This window comes from Myotis daubentonii, chromosome 1, assembly GCF_963259705.1.
Source record: "Myotis daubentonii chromosome 1, mMyoDau2.1, whole genome shotgun sequence".
NCBI classification, from domain to species: domain Eukaryota; kingdom Metazoa; phylum Chordata; class Mammalia; order Chiroptera; family Vespertilionidae; genus Myotis; species Myotis daubentonii.
The window spans coordinates 108413145-108431713 of NC_081840.1; the positions used below are offsets into that span (position 1 = coordinate 108413145).

The following is an 18569-nucleotide window of genomic DNA, read 5'->3' on the forward strand; positions in this document are numbered from 1 at the left end:
AACATCGATCAGCTGTCTCCTGCACACTCCCTATCGGGGGTGTGCCCACAAGTCCCTGCCCTTGACTGGAATTGAACCTGGGACCCTTCAGTCCGCAGGCTGACACTCTATCCACTGATCCAAAGCGGTTAGAGCCATATTAGGCTTTTATTATATAGGATTTGGTCATTTGAATACCAGATGGTCTGAGCCCCCAAATGGCACCAGCACCCAGGGACTGGGAGTCAGAGATTTTTAAAGGACTATAGGCGGGCTTTTTCTGGGCTGAGAATTCTCTAGGTGAGTCCTGAGGGGAAAGATAATGAATGGTCTTAGCAAGTGGAATGTCCTTTGTGAAATGACCTGAAAATAAATTCCAGAGGGAGGGGTATCAATTCAATTAGTCGATCAAACCTAAAACTACTAAATTGTTTGATGTTATTCTCATTCCTTCTCAAGACTTTCTAAATATTTTTTTTTCCTTTGGACATTTTTAGATCTGTATCTTTCTGTTTAAAAATGTCACAATGACCCTAATTGGTTTGGCTCAGTGGATAGAGCATCAGCCTGCAGACTGAAGGGTCCCAGGTTCGATTCCGGTCAAGGGCATATACCTTGGTTGTGGGCACATCCCCAGTAGGGGTGTGCAGGAGGCAGCTGATTGAGGTTTCTCTCTCTTTGATGTTTCTAATTCTCTATCCCTCTTCCTTCCACTCTGTAAAAAAGTCAATAAAATATATTAAAAAAATAAAATAAAATAAAAATAAAAATGTCACAATGATGTGCCTTGGTGTGGATCCTTTTTTTCATTCATTTTGTTAGGTGTGTAATAGGTTCTTTTACTTTGAAAGCTTGTGTTCTTTAATTCTGGGACTTTTTAAAACTTTCTTTCCCATTCTTTCTTTCCTTGTATTATGTCAATTCTTTCTCATTGGGATGTTCCTGTTAGTTTTGTTACATTCCTAAAGCAGAGATTGACAAATTTTTTCTTAAAGGGCAAGATGGTAAATATTTTAGGCTCATGGGCCTTTGCAGTCTGTTGTAAGTATTCAACTCTGCCATTGTAGTGTGAACGTAGCCACAGACAGCACTAAACTGATGGGCTTAGTACAATTAAACTTTTACTTATAAACACAGGTAGCCAGGTCAAAGTTTGCCAAGTTCTGTCTAGAATGATTCTCTTATTTTCTTAAGTTTTTCATATTTTGCATCACCTTTGACTTTTTGTTTCCTATTCTGGGAAATTTCCTCTACTTTCTCTTTTGTCTTTCTCTTAACATTATTGTCTTGGATATATATATTTTTTTAATTTCTAAGAGCTTTTCTTCTTTGTTCCTTTTTCATTGCATCCTATTCTTATTTCATGTATGCAGTACCTTCTTTCTTTGAGGTTATTAATTATACCCTTTTAGAGCTCATTTTCTCATTAACTCTGTTTTGTGCTCTCCCCCGTTCCCCAAGTATTTGAATTGGTCTCTTTTGTGCTATGGGCTTTCCTTAATTATCTGGAGATCCTTGGCTGTTAGTTCACACTTAGGAGTGGGGTCCTTAAAAGCTGCTTGGCCCTAGCTAATTAGGCTTAGTGAATAGAGAACTGGCCTTGGGACTGAGAGGTCCCGGGTTTGATTCCCCAGTCTAGGGCACATGCCCAGGTTGCAGGCTCGATCCCCAGTCGGGGGTGTGCAGGAGCTGTGTTGTGGGCAGCCGATCAGTGGTTTTCTCTCATCTTTGATGTTTCAACTTCTCTCTCCCTCTCCCTTCCTCTCTGGAAAAAAACGAAGAAGAAGAATAATAATGGAATCTTCTTTTTTTTAAAAAAAAAAGGCTGCTTGGAAGCACTGTTAGCATGAGTGAGCTTCAAATTAAACTAATCAGCTAGCTTGTTGTTTGATTTACTCCAAATGACAGAATTCTTTTATGTAGGGCTATTCACTTTTTCCAGAGAGGAATTCTCCACTCTCTTGCCTGGTAGGGTCCAAGTCTGTATATGAGTGTAAGACAGGATAGAACAGGGAGAGTGGGGCAAGCTATTCTCACTGTCTGTCATTCAGATTTTTATTTATTCCTCTGTTTTGAGTCCTGTGCCTCACCTTGCCTTCCAGGGTGTGGGATTTATAAAGGTGAGTCATTATGTATCTCTATAAGTACCTCTATGGGTCCTAGCTCTTTCTTTCTTTCTTTCTTTCTTTCTTTCTTTCTTTCTTTCTTTCTTTCTTTCTTTCTTTCTTTCTTTCTTTCTTTCTTTCTTTCTTTCTTTCTTTCTTTCTCTTTCACTCCTTCTTTCTTATTAGTTTCAGAGAGGAAGGGGGAGGGATAGGTAGAAACATCAATGATGAGAGAGAATCACTGATTGGCTGCCTCCTGCATGCCCCTTACTGGGGATGGAGCCAGAAGCTCCACATGTGCCCTGCCTGGGAATCAAACCATGACCTCCTGGTTCATAGATTGATGCTCAACCACTAAGCCATGCTGGTCTGGAGGTCCAAGCTTTCTATAATTGGCCAAGTCAGCAAAAATCTTTCCAATTTTCTCACTGCCAAAATGGGTTTAATCCTCTTTGTCTACTTATGTCTCTGCTGTCACTTCTGGGTTTGTACTGATTAGTTTCTATTATTAGAATTTATTTATTTATTCATTTACTAAAGGCCCAGTGCACAAAAATTTGTGCACTCAGTGGGGGCGGGGAGGGGTTCCTCAGCCCGGCCTGTGCCCTCTCGCTGTCTGGGACCCCTCGGGAGATAACGACCTGCTGGCTTAGGCCTGCTCCCGGGTGGCAGAGGGCAGGCCCAATCCCTAGGTGCAGCCCCTGGTCGGGCTCAGAGCAGGGCCGATTGGGGAGTTGGGGCACTGCCCCCTGTCATGTACAGAGAAGGGCGGACCGGGAGGTTGCGATGCCACCCTGTCACACACAGAGCCTCAGGGCGATCAGGGGGTTTGGGCGCTGCCCCCTGTCACGCTGATCCCGGTGCCGGGAGACCTCGTGTCTCTGCTGATCCCGGTGCTGGGAGGCATATTACCCTTTTACTATATAGGATAGAGGCCTGGTGCACGGGTTGGGGCCGGCTGGTTTGCCCTGAAGGGTGTCCTGGACCAGGGTGGGGGTCCCCACTGGGGTGTCTGGCCAGCCTGGGTGAGGGGATGATGGCTGTTTGCAGCTGGTCACACACCCTTCAGGGTGGGGGTCCCCACTGGGGTGCCTGGCCAGTCTGGGTGAGGGGCTGAGGGCTGTTTTCAAGCTGGCGAGTGACTGAAGCTCCCAACCGCTCCTTTTTTTCTTATTCTGGGCCAGCTTTAGCTTTGAGGCTTGGCTCCAGCTCTTAGGCCTCCGCTGCTGAAAGCAGGTTTCTGGCCTTTGTTTACCTTCTGTATTTGAAACAATGTTGCGATCCTGCTGGCTGAAGCCCTATGGACTAAAGCAGGTTTCTGGGGTTTTGTTTAGCTTCTATATTTGTAACATAGTTGCCACTCAGAGGCCTGCAGCGGCAGGCGGGGAACATTGGAGTCCTCCGTCACTGAAGCAAGCAAGCCTCATGTTCACTCTAAGCTGCCTGGCTGCCAGCTGCCATCTTGGCTGGCAGTTAATTTGCATATTGCCCTGATTAGCCTATGGGAAGGGTAGCAGTCGTACACTAATTACCATGTTTCTCTTTTATTAGATAGGATTATTTTTACTAGAGGCCTGGTGCACGAATTCGTGCACCAGAGGGGTCCCTCGGCCTGGCTTTCAGGTTCGGCCGAAACTGGCTCTCTGACATCCCCCAAGGGGTCCCGGATTGCGAGAGGGCACAGCCCAGGCCAGGGGACCTGTGCACGATCGGGGCCAGGGAGGGATGCAGAAGGTTGGCCAGCCAGGAAGGGATTGCAGCAAGGCTTCAAGGTGTGTCTGGTCTGTCTTGCTCAATCCCGATCAGCCAGACTCCAGCAGCAAGCTAACCTACTGGTCAGAGTGTCTGCCTCCTGGTAGTGCACGTCATAGTGAGTGGTTGAGTGGCCTTAGCATATCATTAGCATATTACACTTTGGTTGAATGGACGATGGAACGACTGGACACTTAGCATATTAGGCTTTTATTATATAGAATTTTAGAGAGAGAGAGGGGAAGGGAGAGGGATAGAGAGATAGAAACATGGCTGAGGGAGGAACACCCCCCAGTGAGGACTGAGCCCACAACCCTGGCTTGTGCCCCAAACAGGAATTGAACTGTGACCTCTTGGTTCCTAGGTCAATGCTCAAACACGGAGCCACAACTGAAGGGGCTCCTTTTTTATTTTAATGAGGCTGCTGGAGGGACTGGCATCAAACATGTTATCAACCTACCTTGTTAAACTGGAACTTAAGAGATTTATTTTGAAAATCTTTTTGGAAATGAGTAGTAGAAAATTTTATTTTCAGCTAGATTTTTTTGGTGTTGTACCTCTACTTCTCTTTTTTGAATGGAAATATTTCTATAGTACTTACTTATTATTAAAATATTAAATGATATGGAATTATATAGACTAGATCATGAAAAGCTCAATATACCTGCCCTCGACAGTAACTGACACCCACCTTAGCACTGCCAGGCTTTGTACGTACACATACATACTACCCCCACTTTTTTTTTTCTTTATTTTGCTTGTTTATTTCATTTTCTTCAGGTCTCCAGGAAACCTAGAGAAGAACCGCTATGGGGATGTACCCTGCCTGGACCAAACAAGAGTAAAACTGATAAAACGAAGTGGCCACACTCAGGTAGACAGATAAATTCCATCTTTTCAGGAGTACTGAGGGAAATTTAAGTCTCTTACAAAGTGAAGCTTACTAATACTATAGTTGAAAGAACATGGATTCTAAGTCAGAAAGATACTGTTTGAGTTTTAATATTGCTACATACTAGTCTATTGTTACCACAGACAAGTCCCTATATGTCCATCTCATAGTAGTAAGTGGAGATTAAATGACATACTTTATGTAAATGCTGATAGTACAAGGTCTGGTATATTGTAGGTGCCTGATAAATGTTCAATCATTGCCCTGGCTGGTTGTGGCTAAGGTGGTTGAGCATCATCCCATGCACTAGGAGGTCACTGGTTCGATTCCTGGTCAGGGCACATGCCTGGGTTGTTGGCTCGATCCCCAGTGTAGGGTGTGCAAGAGGCAGCTGATCAATGTTTCTCTTTCATCAATGTTTCTCTCTCTCTCTCTCTCTCTCTCTCTCTCTCTCTCTCTCTCTCTCTCTCTCTCCTCTCTCTCTCTCCCTCTCCCTTCCTCTCTCTGAAATCAATACATATATATTTTTTAATCACATATAATGCATTAGTAGAGATATTTAGTGAAAATGTTCAAACATTTAACATCAGTGTTTTGTCCTCATTTGGATCTACTTTTTGAGTTAATATAACAGTTTTCTAGAGCACATCATTTTTATTTCCTTTTAAGTAAATGATGATGTCACTGGAAAGCTTATTCTAAACTAGAAAAATCTATTAGCATAACATTAGCACAGTTTTTTTTTCATTCATCCTTACCTCATGCATTGTCTATAGCATAATCATTCACTTACTCCTTTTTCTAAAAAATATTTTTATTGATTTCAGAGAGGAAGGGAGAGGGAGAGAAACATAGGAACATCAATGATGACAGGGAATCATTGATCGACTTCCTCCTGCGTGCTCCCTCCTGGGGATTGAGCCTGAAATCTGGGCGTGTGCCCTGACCAGGAACCCAAGTATGACCTCTTGGTTCATAAGTCAATGCTCAACCACTGAGCCACACTGGCTGGGCCACTTACTCCTTTTTAAAGTCCTCCTTAATATAATTTGTTTACAGCAACATCCAGCACTTACAATTTTGAGGTCAATGACTAAAAAAGTATTACATTTTTTTCTTTTCCCTTCTTTTATACCAGTTTTGTCTGGTGGCTTCTATACACATTAAAAAAAAAAACCAACAGCATTGGTTGAGGTTTCAAGTAAAGGAATTTAAATAGTACCCTTAACTTTAACATGACACACATTATAGGGAATTGTTATATCCCTTCTTTTTCTAGGGGATAAGTTTTTGGAAAATCATTGCCTTGTATGTAGTGCATGGATCTTGTAACCTTAATGTTTTAAGCACATAAGCTAAATTCCAGTCTAGGACCCTTACAGAAGGTTTTCTTGCAGGAGCATTAGTTAAGAACCTGGCTGACTGAGGGCAAATTCATCAGTATTGTTGAAATTATCACAGTATATGCTATGAACAAGCAGAATATAAGGGCTAAGTTGTGGCTCTGGAGTCAGAGATAGCTATATTTATGTCTTGTTGAGTGCTCTGTCTCCAATATTTAGAACAGTGCCTGGTACATACCAGACGTTCAGTAAATTATTTGTGAAGGAATGAGTGAATCTCAGTGTACCAGAAGACTATTCTAGTTATCCTGTAATTAATTTGAAGATCATCACTTGAGTTATAATCCCTTTCATTACTATAAACAATGACAGAGGCTTTATTTCCACAATAAATGGAGGAGTCAGGTGAATTGTTCACCAGATTTGCTCCTGAAATTGTAAAGCTATTAGTAATAGTTTCTATTGAATATTCAGGTAATAATGGAGCCTGGGTATGAGTCCCATGCTGCTGATGTGATAGCTTTGAGGTATATGAGGTATAGCTTTCTTCCTTTTTCAGTCACACTTTGCCTTTTATGTGTGGCAGCATTGACGGGATGTCCTGCTCAGGTGCTTGGCTTGCCTCCTTTTTGGTTCTGAGCTATAGAACTGCAAGTGTTACTGGATTCCTTTATTTCTTTTTTTTTCTTTTTTTTTAAATATATTTTTTATTGATTAAGATATTACATATGTGTCCTTATCCCCACGTTACCCCCTACCCCCCCCCCCCCCGCTCATGCCCTCACCCCCCCCCCCTTGTCCGTGTCCATTGGTTAGGCCTATATGCTTGCATATAAGTCCTTTGGTTGATCTTTCCCTCTTACCCCCACCCTCCCCTACCTTCCCTCCAAGGCCCGACAGTCCAATCAATGCCTCTCCGTCTCTGGATCAGTCCTTGTTCATCAGTTTATGTTGTTCATTATATTCCACAAATGAGTGAGATCATGTGGTATTTATCCGCTCTCCAGTTCCATCCATGCTGTGGCAAATGGTAAGAGTTCCTTTTTTTTCTTCCTCTTCTTAAAGAATACCTTTCAGCATTTCATATAATGCTGGTGTGGTGGTAATGAACTCCTTTAGCTTTTTCTTATCTGTGAAGCTCTTTATCTGACCTTCTATTCTGAATGATAGCTTTGCTGGATAAAGTAATCTTGGTTGTAGGTTCTTGCTATTCATCACTTTGAATATTTCTTGCCACACCCTTCTGGCATGCAAAGTTTCTGTTGAGAAATCAGCTGACAGTCGTATGGGTACTCCCTTGTATGTAACTGACTTTCTTTCTCTTGCTGCTTTTAAGATTCTCTCTTTGTCTTTTGCTCTTGGCATTTTAATTCTGATGTGTCTTGGTGTGGTCCTCTTTGGATTCCTTTTGTTTGGGGTTCTTTGTGCTTCTTGGACCTGTAAGTCTATTTCTTTCACCAGTTGGGGAAGTTTTCTGTCCTTATTTCTTCAAATAGGTTTTCAATATCTTGCTCTCTCATATCCTTCTGGCACCCCCATAATTCGGATATTGGTACACTTGAAGTTGTCCCAGAGGCTCCTTACACTATCTTCATATTTTTGGATCCTTTTTTCTTTTTCCGGTTGGGAGTTTTTTGCTTCTTCGTATTTCAAATCTTTGACTTGATTCTTGTGCTCTTCTGGTCTGCTGTTGGGAGTCTGTATAATATTCTTTATTTCAGTCAGTGTATGCTTAATTTCTAGTTGGTTTTTTTTCATAACCTCGAGGGTCTCACTAAATTTATCAGCAGTTTCTAGAAAATTCTTGAAAAACCTTATAAGTGTGGTTTTGAACTCTATATCTTGTAGTTTGCTTTCCTCCATTTCTATCATATGTGACCTATTTCTTTGTCTCTGCATTTTTTATGCTTCCCTGTGTTGATAGAGTTGCTTTCTTTGCTAGGTGTCCTATAGGGCCCAGTGGCTCAGCCTCCCAAATTACCTGAGGTGGACACTCTTGTTGCACCCCTTTGTGGGCTGTGTGCACAGTCTTGTTGTAGTTAAGCCTTGATTGTTGTAGGTATCACTGGGAGGAATTGACCTCCAGGCCAATTGGCTGTGAGAATCAGCTGTGTCTGCAGTGGGAGAACTTCTATGCTGGAGACACCCTTCTGGGGCAAGACTTGCTTCAGTGGGGCTTTGGTGCTCACTGAGTCTGCCCCCTGAGTGTGTCCCTTATGGATCTGAGGAGTTGTAATCTGGATGGTCCCACTCTGACCACTGGGTATATTGGCTCTTGGATCTCTAAGGAGGTGCTAATTTAGCCCCTGCCTGAGGCTACCCAGCAGGAGCTATGGAGAGATCTGCAGATTGCAGATTCCTCTTCTTTGTTTGGGGTTTGGAGGTGCCTAGATGAGGCCCAGCTATGAAGCAATGCAAGCTGCTGTGGGGCCTTGGGCCTTCTTTTGGATGTTCTGGGTATCTCTGATCCAGCTGCAGCTTGTTAGGTAATTTTAGATTGCAACGGGCCAGACCATTCATATGCAAAAGCCTCTGAGCACAGCTAGGGTGAGGCAGGGTCTCAGGGAATCAACAGGGCGGAGCAAACAGCTATGGCTGCTCCTCAGTCCTGCCCTAAGAGGCCCCACTTCTCAGTGTCCCGGTAATTGCTGCAAGCACCTCTGAGAGAAAGCCTCCCTCGAGTTCCGCCCGATGCCAGACAGTCCAGTTTCTCCCCGTATGATCTGGGTCCCCAAAGACTCAGAACTGGAGTTCAGAGCAGTCGGGAGCTTGAGACACCCTCTCGATTGAAAAAGACAACCGTGTCCTCAGTTGCCAGCCCTTTCCACGTGTGCCTCCATACCTCTGCACTTTACTTCCTCACCTCCTCTGAGTCTCAGTGTGCTTTTCTCTTTCCTTCTAGTTGTAGAATTTCCACTCAGCCAGCCTTCCTGTGTTTCTGGATGATGTCCGTTTTGTCTTTTAGTTGTATTTTTGAAGTGATTGTGCGAGGCAGCAATTTCCGATGTTTACCTATGCCTCCATCTTGGTTTCTTCTTTCTAATTCAATAGTTTTTAAAAAATGTATTCACAGAATTGTGCAGCCAATACCACAATCAACTTTAAAAAAAAAAAAAAATATATATATATATATATATATATATTATTGATTTTTTACAGAGAGGAAGGGAGAGGGATAGAGAGTTAGAAACATCGATGAGAGAGAAACATCGATCAGCTGCCTCCTACACACTCTCTACTGGGGATGTGCCCGCAACCAAGGTACATGCCCTTGACCAGAATCGAACCTGGGACCCTTGAGTCTGCAGGCTGACACTCTATCCACTAAGCCAAACTGGTTAGGGCCACAATCAACTTTTTAATCACCTGAGAAAGAAACTCCATTTTTCTAAGTAGAATTGCGAGGAAATGCCAGACTCTTTTCCAAAGTGACTACAACATTTTACATTACTACTAGCAAAGAATGAGGGTTTTAATTTCTCCACATTTTTGCCAACATTTATTATCTCTTACCTATTTTCATCTTAGTGGGTGTGAAATGGTATTTCATTATGATTTTAACTTGTACATCTTCTTAGGAGAAATAGTTATTCTGCCCATTTTAAAGTTGGGTTGTCTTTGCCCTGGCGATGTGGCTCCATTGGTTGTAGTGTCATCCTGTGCACTTGATGGTAGCAGGTTTGGGGTTTCATCCCTGATTGGGGCACGTTCAGGAAGCAACTGATAGATGTGTCTCTCTCATGTCGATATTTCTCTCTCTTCCTGTCTCCCTCTCTAAAATCAATTTTAAAAAATTAAAATAAAATTGGGTTGTCTTTTTACTATTGATTTGTGAGAATTCTTTATATATTCTAGGTATAAATCTCTTCAAATATATGCAGTCTGTGGGATTATTTTGTTGTTGTTATTTTGTTTTCACTTTCTTGATGGTATCATTTGAAGCACAAAAGTTTTCAATTTTTTTTTTAAAATATATTTTATTGACTTTTTACAGAGAGGAAGGGAGAGAGATAGAGAGTTAGAAACATCGATGAGAGAGAAACATCGATCAGCTGCCTCCTGCACATCTCCCACTGGGGACGTGCCCGCAACCCAGGTACATGCCCTTGACCGGAATCGAACCCGGGACCCTTCAGTCCGCAGGCCGACGCTCTATCCACTGAGCCAAACCGGTTTCGGCAAAAAAGTTTTCAATTTTAATGCAGTTGAATTTATCTGTTTTTTTCTTTTGTTGCTTATGATTTTTAAAATATAGATATTTATTGATTTTGGAGAGAAAGGGAGAGGGACAGAGCGATAGAAACATCAATGATGAGAGAGATTCGTTGATCAGCTGCCTCCTGCACGCGCCCTACTGGGGATTGAGCCTGTAACCTGGGCATGTGCTTGGTTCATAGGTCAACGCTCAACCACTGCTGGCCAGGCTGCTGCTTGTGATTTTATGTGTCATATCTAAGAAGGCTATGTCTAATCTAATGTCAAAAAGATTTAATCCTGTAGTTTGTTCTAGGACAGTGGTTCTCAACCTTCCTAATGCCGCGATCCTTTAATACAGTTCCTCATGTTGTGGTGACTCCCAGTTTCATTGTTACAAATTGAACATAATTAAAGCATAGTGATTAATCACAAAAACAATATGTAATTATATATGTATTTTCCGATGGTCTTAGGCAACCCCTGTGAAAGAGTTATTCGACCCCCAAAGGGGTCGTGACCCACAGGTTGAGAACCGCTGTTTTAGGAGTTTTATAGTTTTAGCTATAAAATGGGTCTGTGATCCATTTTGTGTTAGTTTTTGTGTATGGTGTGAGGAAGGATTCAGCTTGGTTTTTTCTTTTTCTGCATGTAGATATCCAGTTGTTCCAGCAGTATTTGTGGAAGTGAGGTTTTGAATTGAATTGGCCTTTTTGCTTCTCTCTTTTATTTTTTCCTGACAAGAAGAGAATAGCCATACCCTCGGTTTTATTTACCTACTAGTACATTATGTTCCCACCCAAATGGTATATTCCACACAGCTACAATGATGTTTCCTTTTTATCATTAGACAGATTACATCAATGCCAGTTTCATGGATGGCTATAAGCAGAAGAATGCTTACATTGGTACACAAGGTAAGTTAGTCCACCCCTCACAAATTGGTTTTGAGTCATCTACCTGTGATTCTTTGCACCAGATGATAGCATAATTTTTAAAGGAATGGTTACTTTCTGTAATGTTGTGGCCACTAGATCTTGGTTTTTCATTAAGATTGGGGGTTATTGAAGAAGGCAGATAAGAGGTGCAGAATTTATACAGATGTGCCTGGAAACTCACTGCATAGAGATTAATCGGAAATTGAAGATGAAAATCACTCGTAACCCTGAGACCCATAGATAATGTTAACATTTTTCAGCATCTCCTTCTAAACCTTTTTCTATGCATATAAATAGGTATAGACATATAAAATATCTAACAAAATGGACTCTTTTTATACATTATCTCTTTTTTCACTTGATATCATGTGCACACCTTTCCAGAGCAGAAGATACAGATCTTATATTACCGTAGGGATTGTTTAAATTAGGGATATGCAATACTTTAATCCTTTTTTGTTAGACATTTAGTTTGTTTTCAAGACTTTACAGTGTCCACTTCTGCACAGCGGAAATTCTAGTGTCATACAATGTTGGTGCTTGCTAAAAAGGTTAGCAAAAATGGTAGTGAAACCAGAAAACTTCCAGGATAAAATCAACCCTTGTGCTTCCCTGAAACCAGAAGAGGAAAAAGCACTAGGAAAGTAGAAGGAACTACCCTGAGTTGTTACTTCTTTGATTGAAAGGGAGTTGTTGGCCCACAAGTATCTTCAAAGTTCCCTCTGAATGACCATCTTGTGCAGGTTGTAAGACAGAAGGATAACTTGATGACATGGCCCTTGCCCTTAGCACCATGTTTGCTGAGATGTGATTAATTCTCACAAAGTAAAATGACTGGTGTGAGACCATATACGTTAAATGGTTAAGCTGTTTTGATCTAGCTGTGCCATCAATATCTGAGACAAGAGGAAGTCCTACAAGGAGTGTGGTGGTCAGAGAAAGCTGCAAGGGAGAGGCAGCACTTGAAAATGGGTAGAAAGTGAACAGCCTTGGAGATGAGAGAGATGGCTTGAGCATGGGAATAGAGGCAAAAGTGAGCATAATGTGTCTATACTGTGATGAAGCAATTTTTTAGAAAGATTAAACGGGCAGGAGTATCCAGAATAGATTGGAAGAGAGAGTCCTGTTCAGGAAAGTAAACCAAGATGGAAGTACAGTAACTCAGACAAAAGATTATATGGTTGGTCCTCACAGCAGTGAAATTGAGTAGAGAGATCAGGATGGGGACAAAAACCAAAAACAATTCAAAGGCAAAAAATCTCAAGGATTTGGTAGATAAAAGAAAGTGGGGTGCCGAAACCGGTTTGGCTCAGTGGATAAAGCATTGGCCTGCGGACTGAAAGGTCCCAGGTTCGATTCCGGTCAAGGGCATGTACCTGGGTTGCAGGCACATCTTCAGTAGGAGATGTGCAGGAGGCAGCTGATCAATGTTTCTCTCTCATCGATGTTTCTGACTATCTCTCTCCCTTCCTCTCTGTAAAAAATCAATAAAATATATTAAAAAAAAAAAGTGGGTAAAGGCCCTGGCCAAAATGGGTAGCACAGTTAGAGTGTCACCCCGATATGCCAACATTGTAGATTTGATCCCCCACCAGCGCACATACAAGACTCAACCAATGAATGCATAAATAAGCAGAACAACAAATCGATGTGTTCCTCCGCCCTCCCCTCTCTCTTTCTCTCTCTCTCTCTCTCTCTCTCTCTCTCTCTCTCTTCCCCTTAACCGCCCCCCCCCCCCAAATCAATACATTTTTAAAGAACAATTTTGGGAAAAATGGGTCAGAATTGACTTCAACTTTTTAAGACTGGGTGATTGAAGAATGCCAGTACTGTGAATAGAGATGGGAAAGTGTAGAGAGAAAGCTAGTTTTGAAGGAGGAAGCTGAATTGCAAATATGTTGAGTCTGAGGAGATGATGGGACATGGAAGGGGACAGTTCACTTGGCAACTGGTGATTGATTATAAGGCTTAGATTAAATAAAACAGCTACAGCCTTGTACACAGTTGACACTGTCAGTCTGGATATGATAGTTGAAGCCCTGGTCATAAGACTCTGAGAAGGTCAGTAACAGTGCTTCTCAGACTGTAACCTACCTGGGGACCTTGTTAACATTCAGATGTGTGTTAACACACTCATACCTTGTCTTCTCCTTTCATTCCAGGCCCTTTGGAGAATACTTACCGTGATTTTTGGCTCATGGTATGGGAGCAAAAAGTTTTGGTGATTGTCATGACCACTCGGTAAGTTTATCATTTTTCTTCCTACTGCTCTCTGGCCCCTCTCCCCACCCCTGCCTCCCCAAGCATCATGGGTGATTGCAAAGAGGCATTTAGCTCTTAAACACAATGAGGATTACGAAAGCCATGGCCAAGAGTTTGAGATGTCATAGCTTTTTTTTTTTTTTTTTTTTTAGCTGATCCAAAGTTAACAGCCAGGGTACGGTGGAGATTGATAGATCTAACTTGTCAAAGTTTTAATCCATGGCTCTATTGACCCTGTGCCAGTTACAGCCTATCCTGGTCTTAGCCACTAAAGGAAAAGGAAGTATTAGGAAACATGGGACAATTCACTTTGAATACTTCCAAAGGGCACCTGTATAAAAAAAATAATATGAAGGGCAGTGACTGTCACTCCATTTAAATTATACTTAAAAAGTCAGACAGTGACATGCGAAGTGTGGTGTCTGAATTGCCGGTTCCCCTTTGCTCTCCCTTCCCCTGCTACTTTGACCATTTTCTGCTCATGTAGGCAGGAAGCTCTTGATGAAAATAGTGTTTTTGAAATTTTGGTGTACACATCAGCCAAAACTTTAGGAATTACTATTTTATTAGTATTACTATTATCATTATGATAATTATAACCTATTTCAGATGAGGAGAAAAAATTAATGAGAATGTTAGCTCATTTTGCTTTCTCATGGTACTGTTACAACCACCTTTGATTTGGAGAGGAGGTTGTGGAAGAAGTATCACCCTGAAGTAATTTGGAGCCACTGAAGTGTAATGAGGTAGACTTTAGGCCTTTACACAAACCTCAGGGCCGGCATCTTAGGAGCTGTGCCTTTCCTACTCTTCTATCACTCAAGGGCCCTCATTGGGGAAGAAAATGAACAGTGGCTGAGATACAAGGCAGAGAGTTCAATCTGGCCCACCACATTTTATCTACTGTCTTTCTTTGTCCACCCGGTATTTATCCCAGATATGTGAGGAGTACCCAGAGGAAAGGGGCCAAATGATATAGTAGGTGCTCAGTAAAAATCTGCTTTAATGAGTACATGCAGAAATTTTTGTTGTTACGTCTGTTTAGAATGAAGGTTTTCTTTCTTTTCTGCCAAAAAGCAAGTGTGTAAGTTAGAAACAATGCAAGAGGTGATACTGCTGCCCCTGGGGAGGGCATGGTTAATGGTGTGGAGAGGAAGGGTGGAAGGCTTACCTTGCTCTGTGTATCTTCAGCTTTGAGGAGGGCGGCAGGAGGAAGTGTGGCCAGTACTGGCCTTTAGAAAAAGACTCTCGGATCCGATTTGGCTTCCTCACAGTGACCAATCTAGGCGTGGAGAACATGAACCATTATAAGAAAACAACGCTAGAAATTCATAACACTGAGGTAAATCCAGGTTTCTATTTTCTCACTTTTTTGAAGCTAAGGGAGAACTATTACTGTAAAGAAAATATCCAAAGGGAAATAGGCAGGATTCCAGGGGGCTTATAAGTTACATCCATTTTTCTGGGAAGAGGATCAGGATATTTAATTCAGAGCCAATATAACCATATTATCGCAACACAACAGTGGCATTACGTAGGAATAAAACTTAGAAGAAATCTGGACCTTACAAATAGGAATTCTGCCCTTTCCAAACATTAAATCTTTCCTTTGGGTTTGTAGAGAAGCAGTTGTGGAGAAAGTTGAGGGTGGTAGGCAGGAATCTTGGTAGTAGAGATCCCAGGACATCAAGAACTAGAAAAGCTGAAGGTAGTCAGGGCAAGCAGAAATGACCTCACTAACTTTTTTTTCTTTTTCTATCTAAGGAGCGGCAGAAACGCCAGGTGACTCACTTTCAGTTCCTGAGCTGGCCCGATTATGGTGTCCCCTCCTCAGCGGCTTCCCTCATTGACTTCTTGAGAGCAGTCAGGAGCCAGCAGAGGTTGGCCGTCAGCAGCATGGGCGCACACTCCAAAGGGCAGGGCCCTGAACCACCCATTGTGGTCCATTGCAGCGCAGGCATTGGCAGGACAGGTAATGATGCACCTGATGCAGCTCTCATGGCCTCCGGAGGCAGTAAAGGTGGGGGAGGGATAACCAAGCTCTAACTTGCCAGGTTGAGAGAATTTGGTCCAGTGGTGGTGAATTGCCATGGAAAATTCTTCTTTAATGTATTTTTGGTATCCCTAGTGCTAAGTGTGTGTCCAGAACATACACTTCACAAGCCAAGTCCTCTGGGGGTTGATGCTTTATACATCCATCAGCATGATCATCTTCTGACCCCATCAGTCACCCGGGTGTCTCAGAGAGCTCAGCTGTGCTGTTGCTTCCTTCCCATCTCTCTCCCTGGGGAAGTCTCCACCTTGCTTTATCTCTCCATTCTGGATCCAGTTAGCAACTTTAGCCTTAAGGGGATGATTATTGAAGGGACTGCTGGCATTTCTCGTCAGAGATCCCTTTAGGAGAAGGTCAGGAAGAATAGGTTTGTGTTAGGCCTCTATGGAGAAATTGTAGAGTCTGAAAATTAGGGCCCAGGTGTGGGAGGGCTGTTGTTCTATCAGGATTGTCATTTTCCCACCTTTTCCTATTACCTCCATATATATGCTCTCTCATTTCTCTGGCTTCCAGCACTCACTGTGCCCTCCTCCTTGACTCCTTTCAGGCCAAAGGCCCCTTGCCTATAAATTCAGTAATCTAGTCCTCCCTGGGTTATTTGGTAGAAGGGTGGGGAGAAGAGAGGTAGGTCAGATATGACTACTTCCTTTCTTCCTTCAGGTACCTTCTGCTCACTGGACATCTGCCTGGCACAGTTGGAGGAGCTTGGTACCCTTAATGTGTTCCAGACGGTGTCCCGCATGAGGACCCAGAGGGCCTTCAGTATCCAGACCCCTGAGCAGTACTATTTTTGCTACAAGGCAATCCTGGAGTTCGCAGAAAGGGAGGGCATGGTGCCATCCAGCCACAACATCCTGGCCGTGGAGAGTCAGTAACTGTCCCATGAACTTCCTCCTGCTAGCCAGCCTTCTTCCTTAAACTCCCCGGACACCGCTGAGCCTGTAGGCTGCCATCAGTTACACTGAAGCCATGGATGAACCTCTTTCTTGTGTTTCCCGGTGTACTCCAGACTCCTGGTGCAGGGCAGCCTTTCCCTTTGGCTGGGTAGATGTGGTGAAATGGTTACTAGAAAGGGCCAGCAGCAATGTGTTCTTAATTCCTAGCACCTGCCATTGAACTGTGCCTTATTAAAACCAAATTGTGGCTATTGAATTTTGCCAGAGGCTCTAAGCAAGGTAAGTGGGAAAGGAAACTCCCTCCGCCTTTCCCAATGCCTTCTCCTTCTGGAGGTCCCTTTCCCATTCCTTCCCCATTGCTAGGATTTGATGGGGAGGTTTGGTGAGCATCCACCTTCCTTCCCAGAAAGCTTGACCAAGTTATATGTTCTAGAGAACGTCCCGAGTGCCAAGCACGTTTATACCTAGAGCGTGTATTCGAGTCTCTTCTGTTATTCTCTCTCTGTGTGTGTGTATGTGCACTTATGTGTATGGGTCCATATGTACGTGTGTATATAATATATATTGTATCTGACAATATGGTGGTATTCTATAAATACATATACACACAGTTACTCCTTTATAAAAGTTTCTGGGGCTCCATGTTGCAGTTTAGGACTCGTTGCTTCTTGTGCCCTACTGTTTATCCCGGACAAGCTGGGGTTGGGGATCATGTCTCCTGTTGTCAGACCACAGGGTGGTGGAAAAGGACACAGGTACATCTACTCTTCGTGTTTTTGCCACAGGCCTTCATCCTTACGTCATGACTTATCTCACTCCAGAATGCTACCTTTTGGAGCCAAAAATACTGGTTTGTGGTGACACTGGTTTAATTCAGCATGGATTGCCCTTACCTAATGGTTTCCTCTGTTTACTTTGCTGATTTTGGTAATAGACCTCCACTGTGATTCTCTTTTCTCTTCCTATCCCTCGGGGATTGGAGCCTGGGAGTAGAGATGAACTCACTGAGCAGCCAGAGCCAAAAGCAATTTCTTAGAAGGAAAGAGAAGGAGCCTAGGCATGAGAAAGAAAACTACCATGAGAATCTTTCCCTGGGAGACTGTGCTAGGGTCCCTTTTTATTTTACCAAAAGGTTCCTTTCCTTATGCAGCTTGGTCCTATCCACTCAAATAACCATTTCTTTCTGCCTAGTAGCCTGCCAGACCCTGGCGCTCAAGCTGGGTGGGCTCTATGACAGAAAAAATCTTAACTCCCGGCTGGGTATAGCAGTGCCCCTGCAATTTCTATTTCCTTCCCATTCACCCAACCTATCCCTGTCTGCTCCCAGCCTACTAGCCTGATGTGTCAGGGATGGAATCGAGTCCCCAGTGCTCTATATTCCCAAGAAAATCCCAGGAACCCTTAAAGCTTCCTCCATCACAGATCAGGTTGGTAGCTGATCAGACCTCGATAATTTTATACTGTAATAAGCTCTTGAATGTATATGTTCTTATTTTACAATCTTTTCCTTTTGTATTTAATGTCAATGGATTGAGTCAGATTCAGAAAATAATTGTAAATGTTCATATTCAGTATCTTATACCAATAGTTTTGTGTTTACATATAAATATACTGACATGATCAAATCCTTTTAGCTTCATCAATTTGGTAGCATTGTGGGGCTGGAAAGGTAAGGAAAGGGTGTAAGAGCTGGTCTGGGAGGGATGGAGAGTCAGGGAGGGACCCAAGGCCTCAATATCTGAGAGTCATACCTGTAGGCCAGTGATGGCAAACCTATGACACGTGTGTCAGAGGTGACACACAAACTCATTTTTTTGGTTGATTTTTCTTTGTTAAATGGCATTTAAATATATAAAATAAATATCAAAAATATAAGTCTTTGTTTTACTATGGTTGCAAATATCAAAAAATTTCTATATGTTACACGGCACCAGAGTTAAGTTAGGGTTTTTCAAAATGCTGACATGCTGAGCTCAAAAGGTTCGCCATCACTGCTGTAGGCCATACCTGTAGGCCATGACCTTAGCTCTGGGCAGAAATAGGGAATCAGTACCAGTTGAGTGCTTCTGGGGTGCCAATCTCTATGCTTGGTGCTTTTCTTCTCATTACCTCATTCAAACCTTACAATAATCCAATGAAAGATTATTCTCTCTCC

At 42.7% G+C, this 18569-nt stretch overlaps 1 protein-coding gene across 3 annotated transcripts in view; it reads left to right on the top strand.

Annotated features, from left to right (window-relative positions):
* PTPN9 (protein tyrosine phosphatase non-receptor type 9) overlaps window positions 1–18039 on the top strand; it is a 202965-nt gene extending 184926 nt beyond the window's left edge. For all 3 annotated transcript variants that reach the window (XM_059656349.1, XM_059656331.1, XM_059656340.1), the window contains 6 exons: window positions 4617–4710; window positions 11116–11182; window positions 13366–13444; window positions 14657–14807; window positions 15230–15437; window positions 16179–18039. In XM_059656349.1, the coding sequence (XP_059512332.1) occupies window positions 4617–4710; window positions 11116–11182; window positions 13366–13444; window positions 14657–14807; window positions 15230–15437; window positions 16179–16393 (814 nt within the window). In that variant the 3' untranslated portion in view covers window positions 16394–18039. The remainder of the gene's footprint in view (window positions 1–4616; window positions 4711–11115; window positions 11183–13365; window positions 13445–14656; window positions 14808–15229; window positions 15438–16178) is intronic.
* Window positions 18040–18569: the final 530 nt, after the last annotated feature.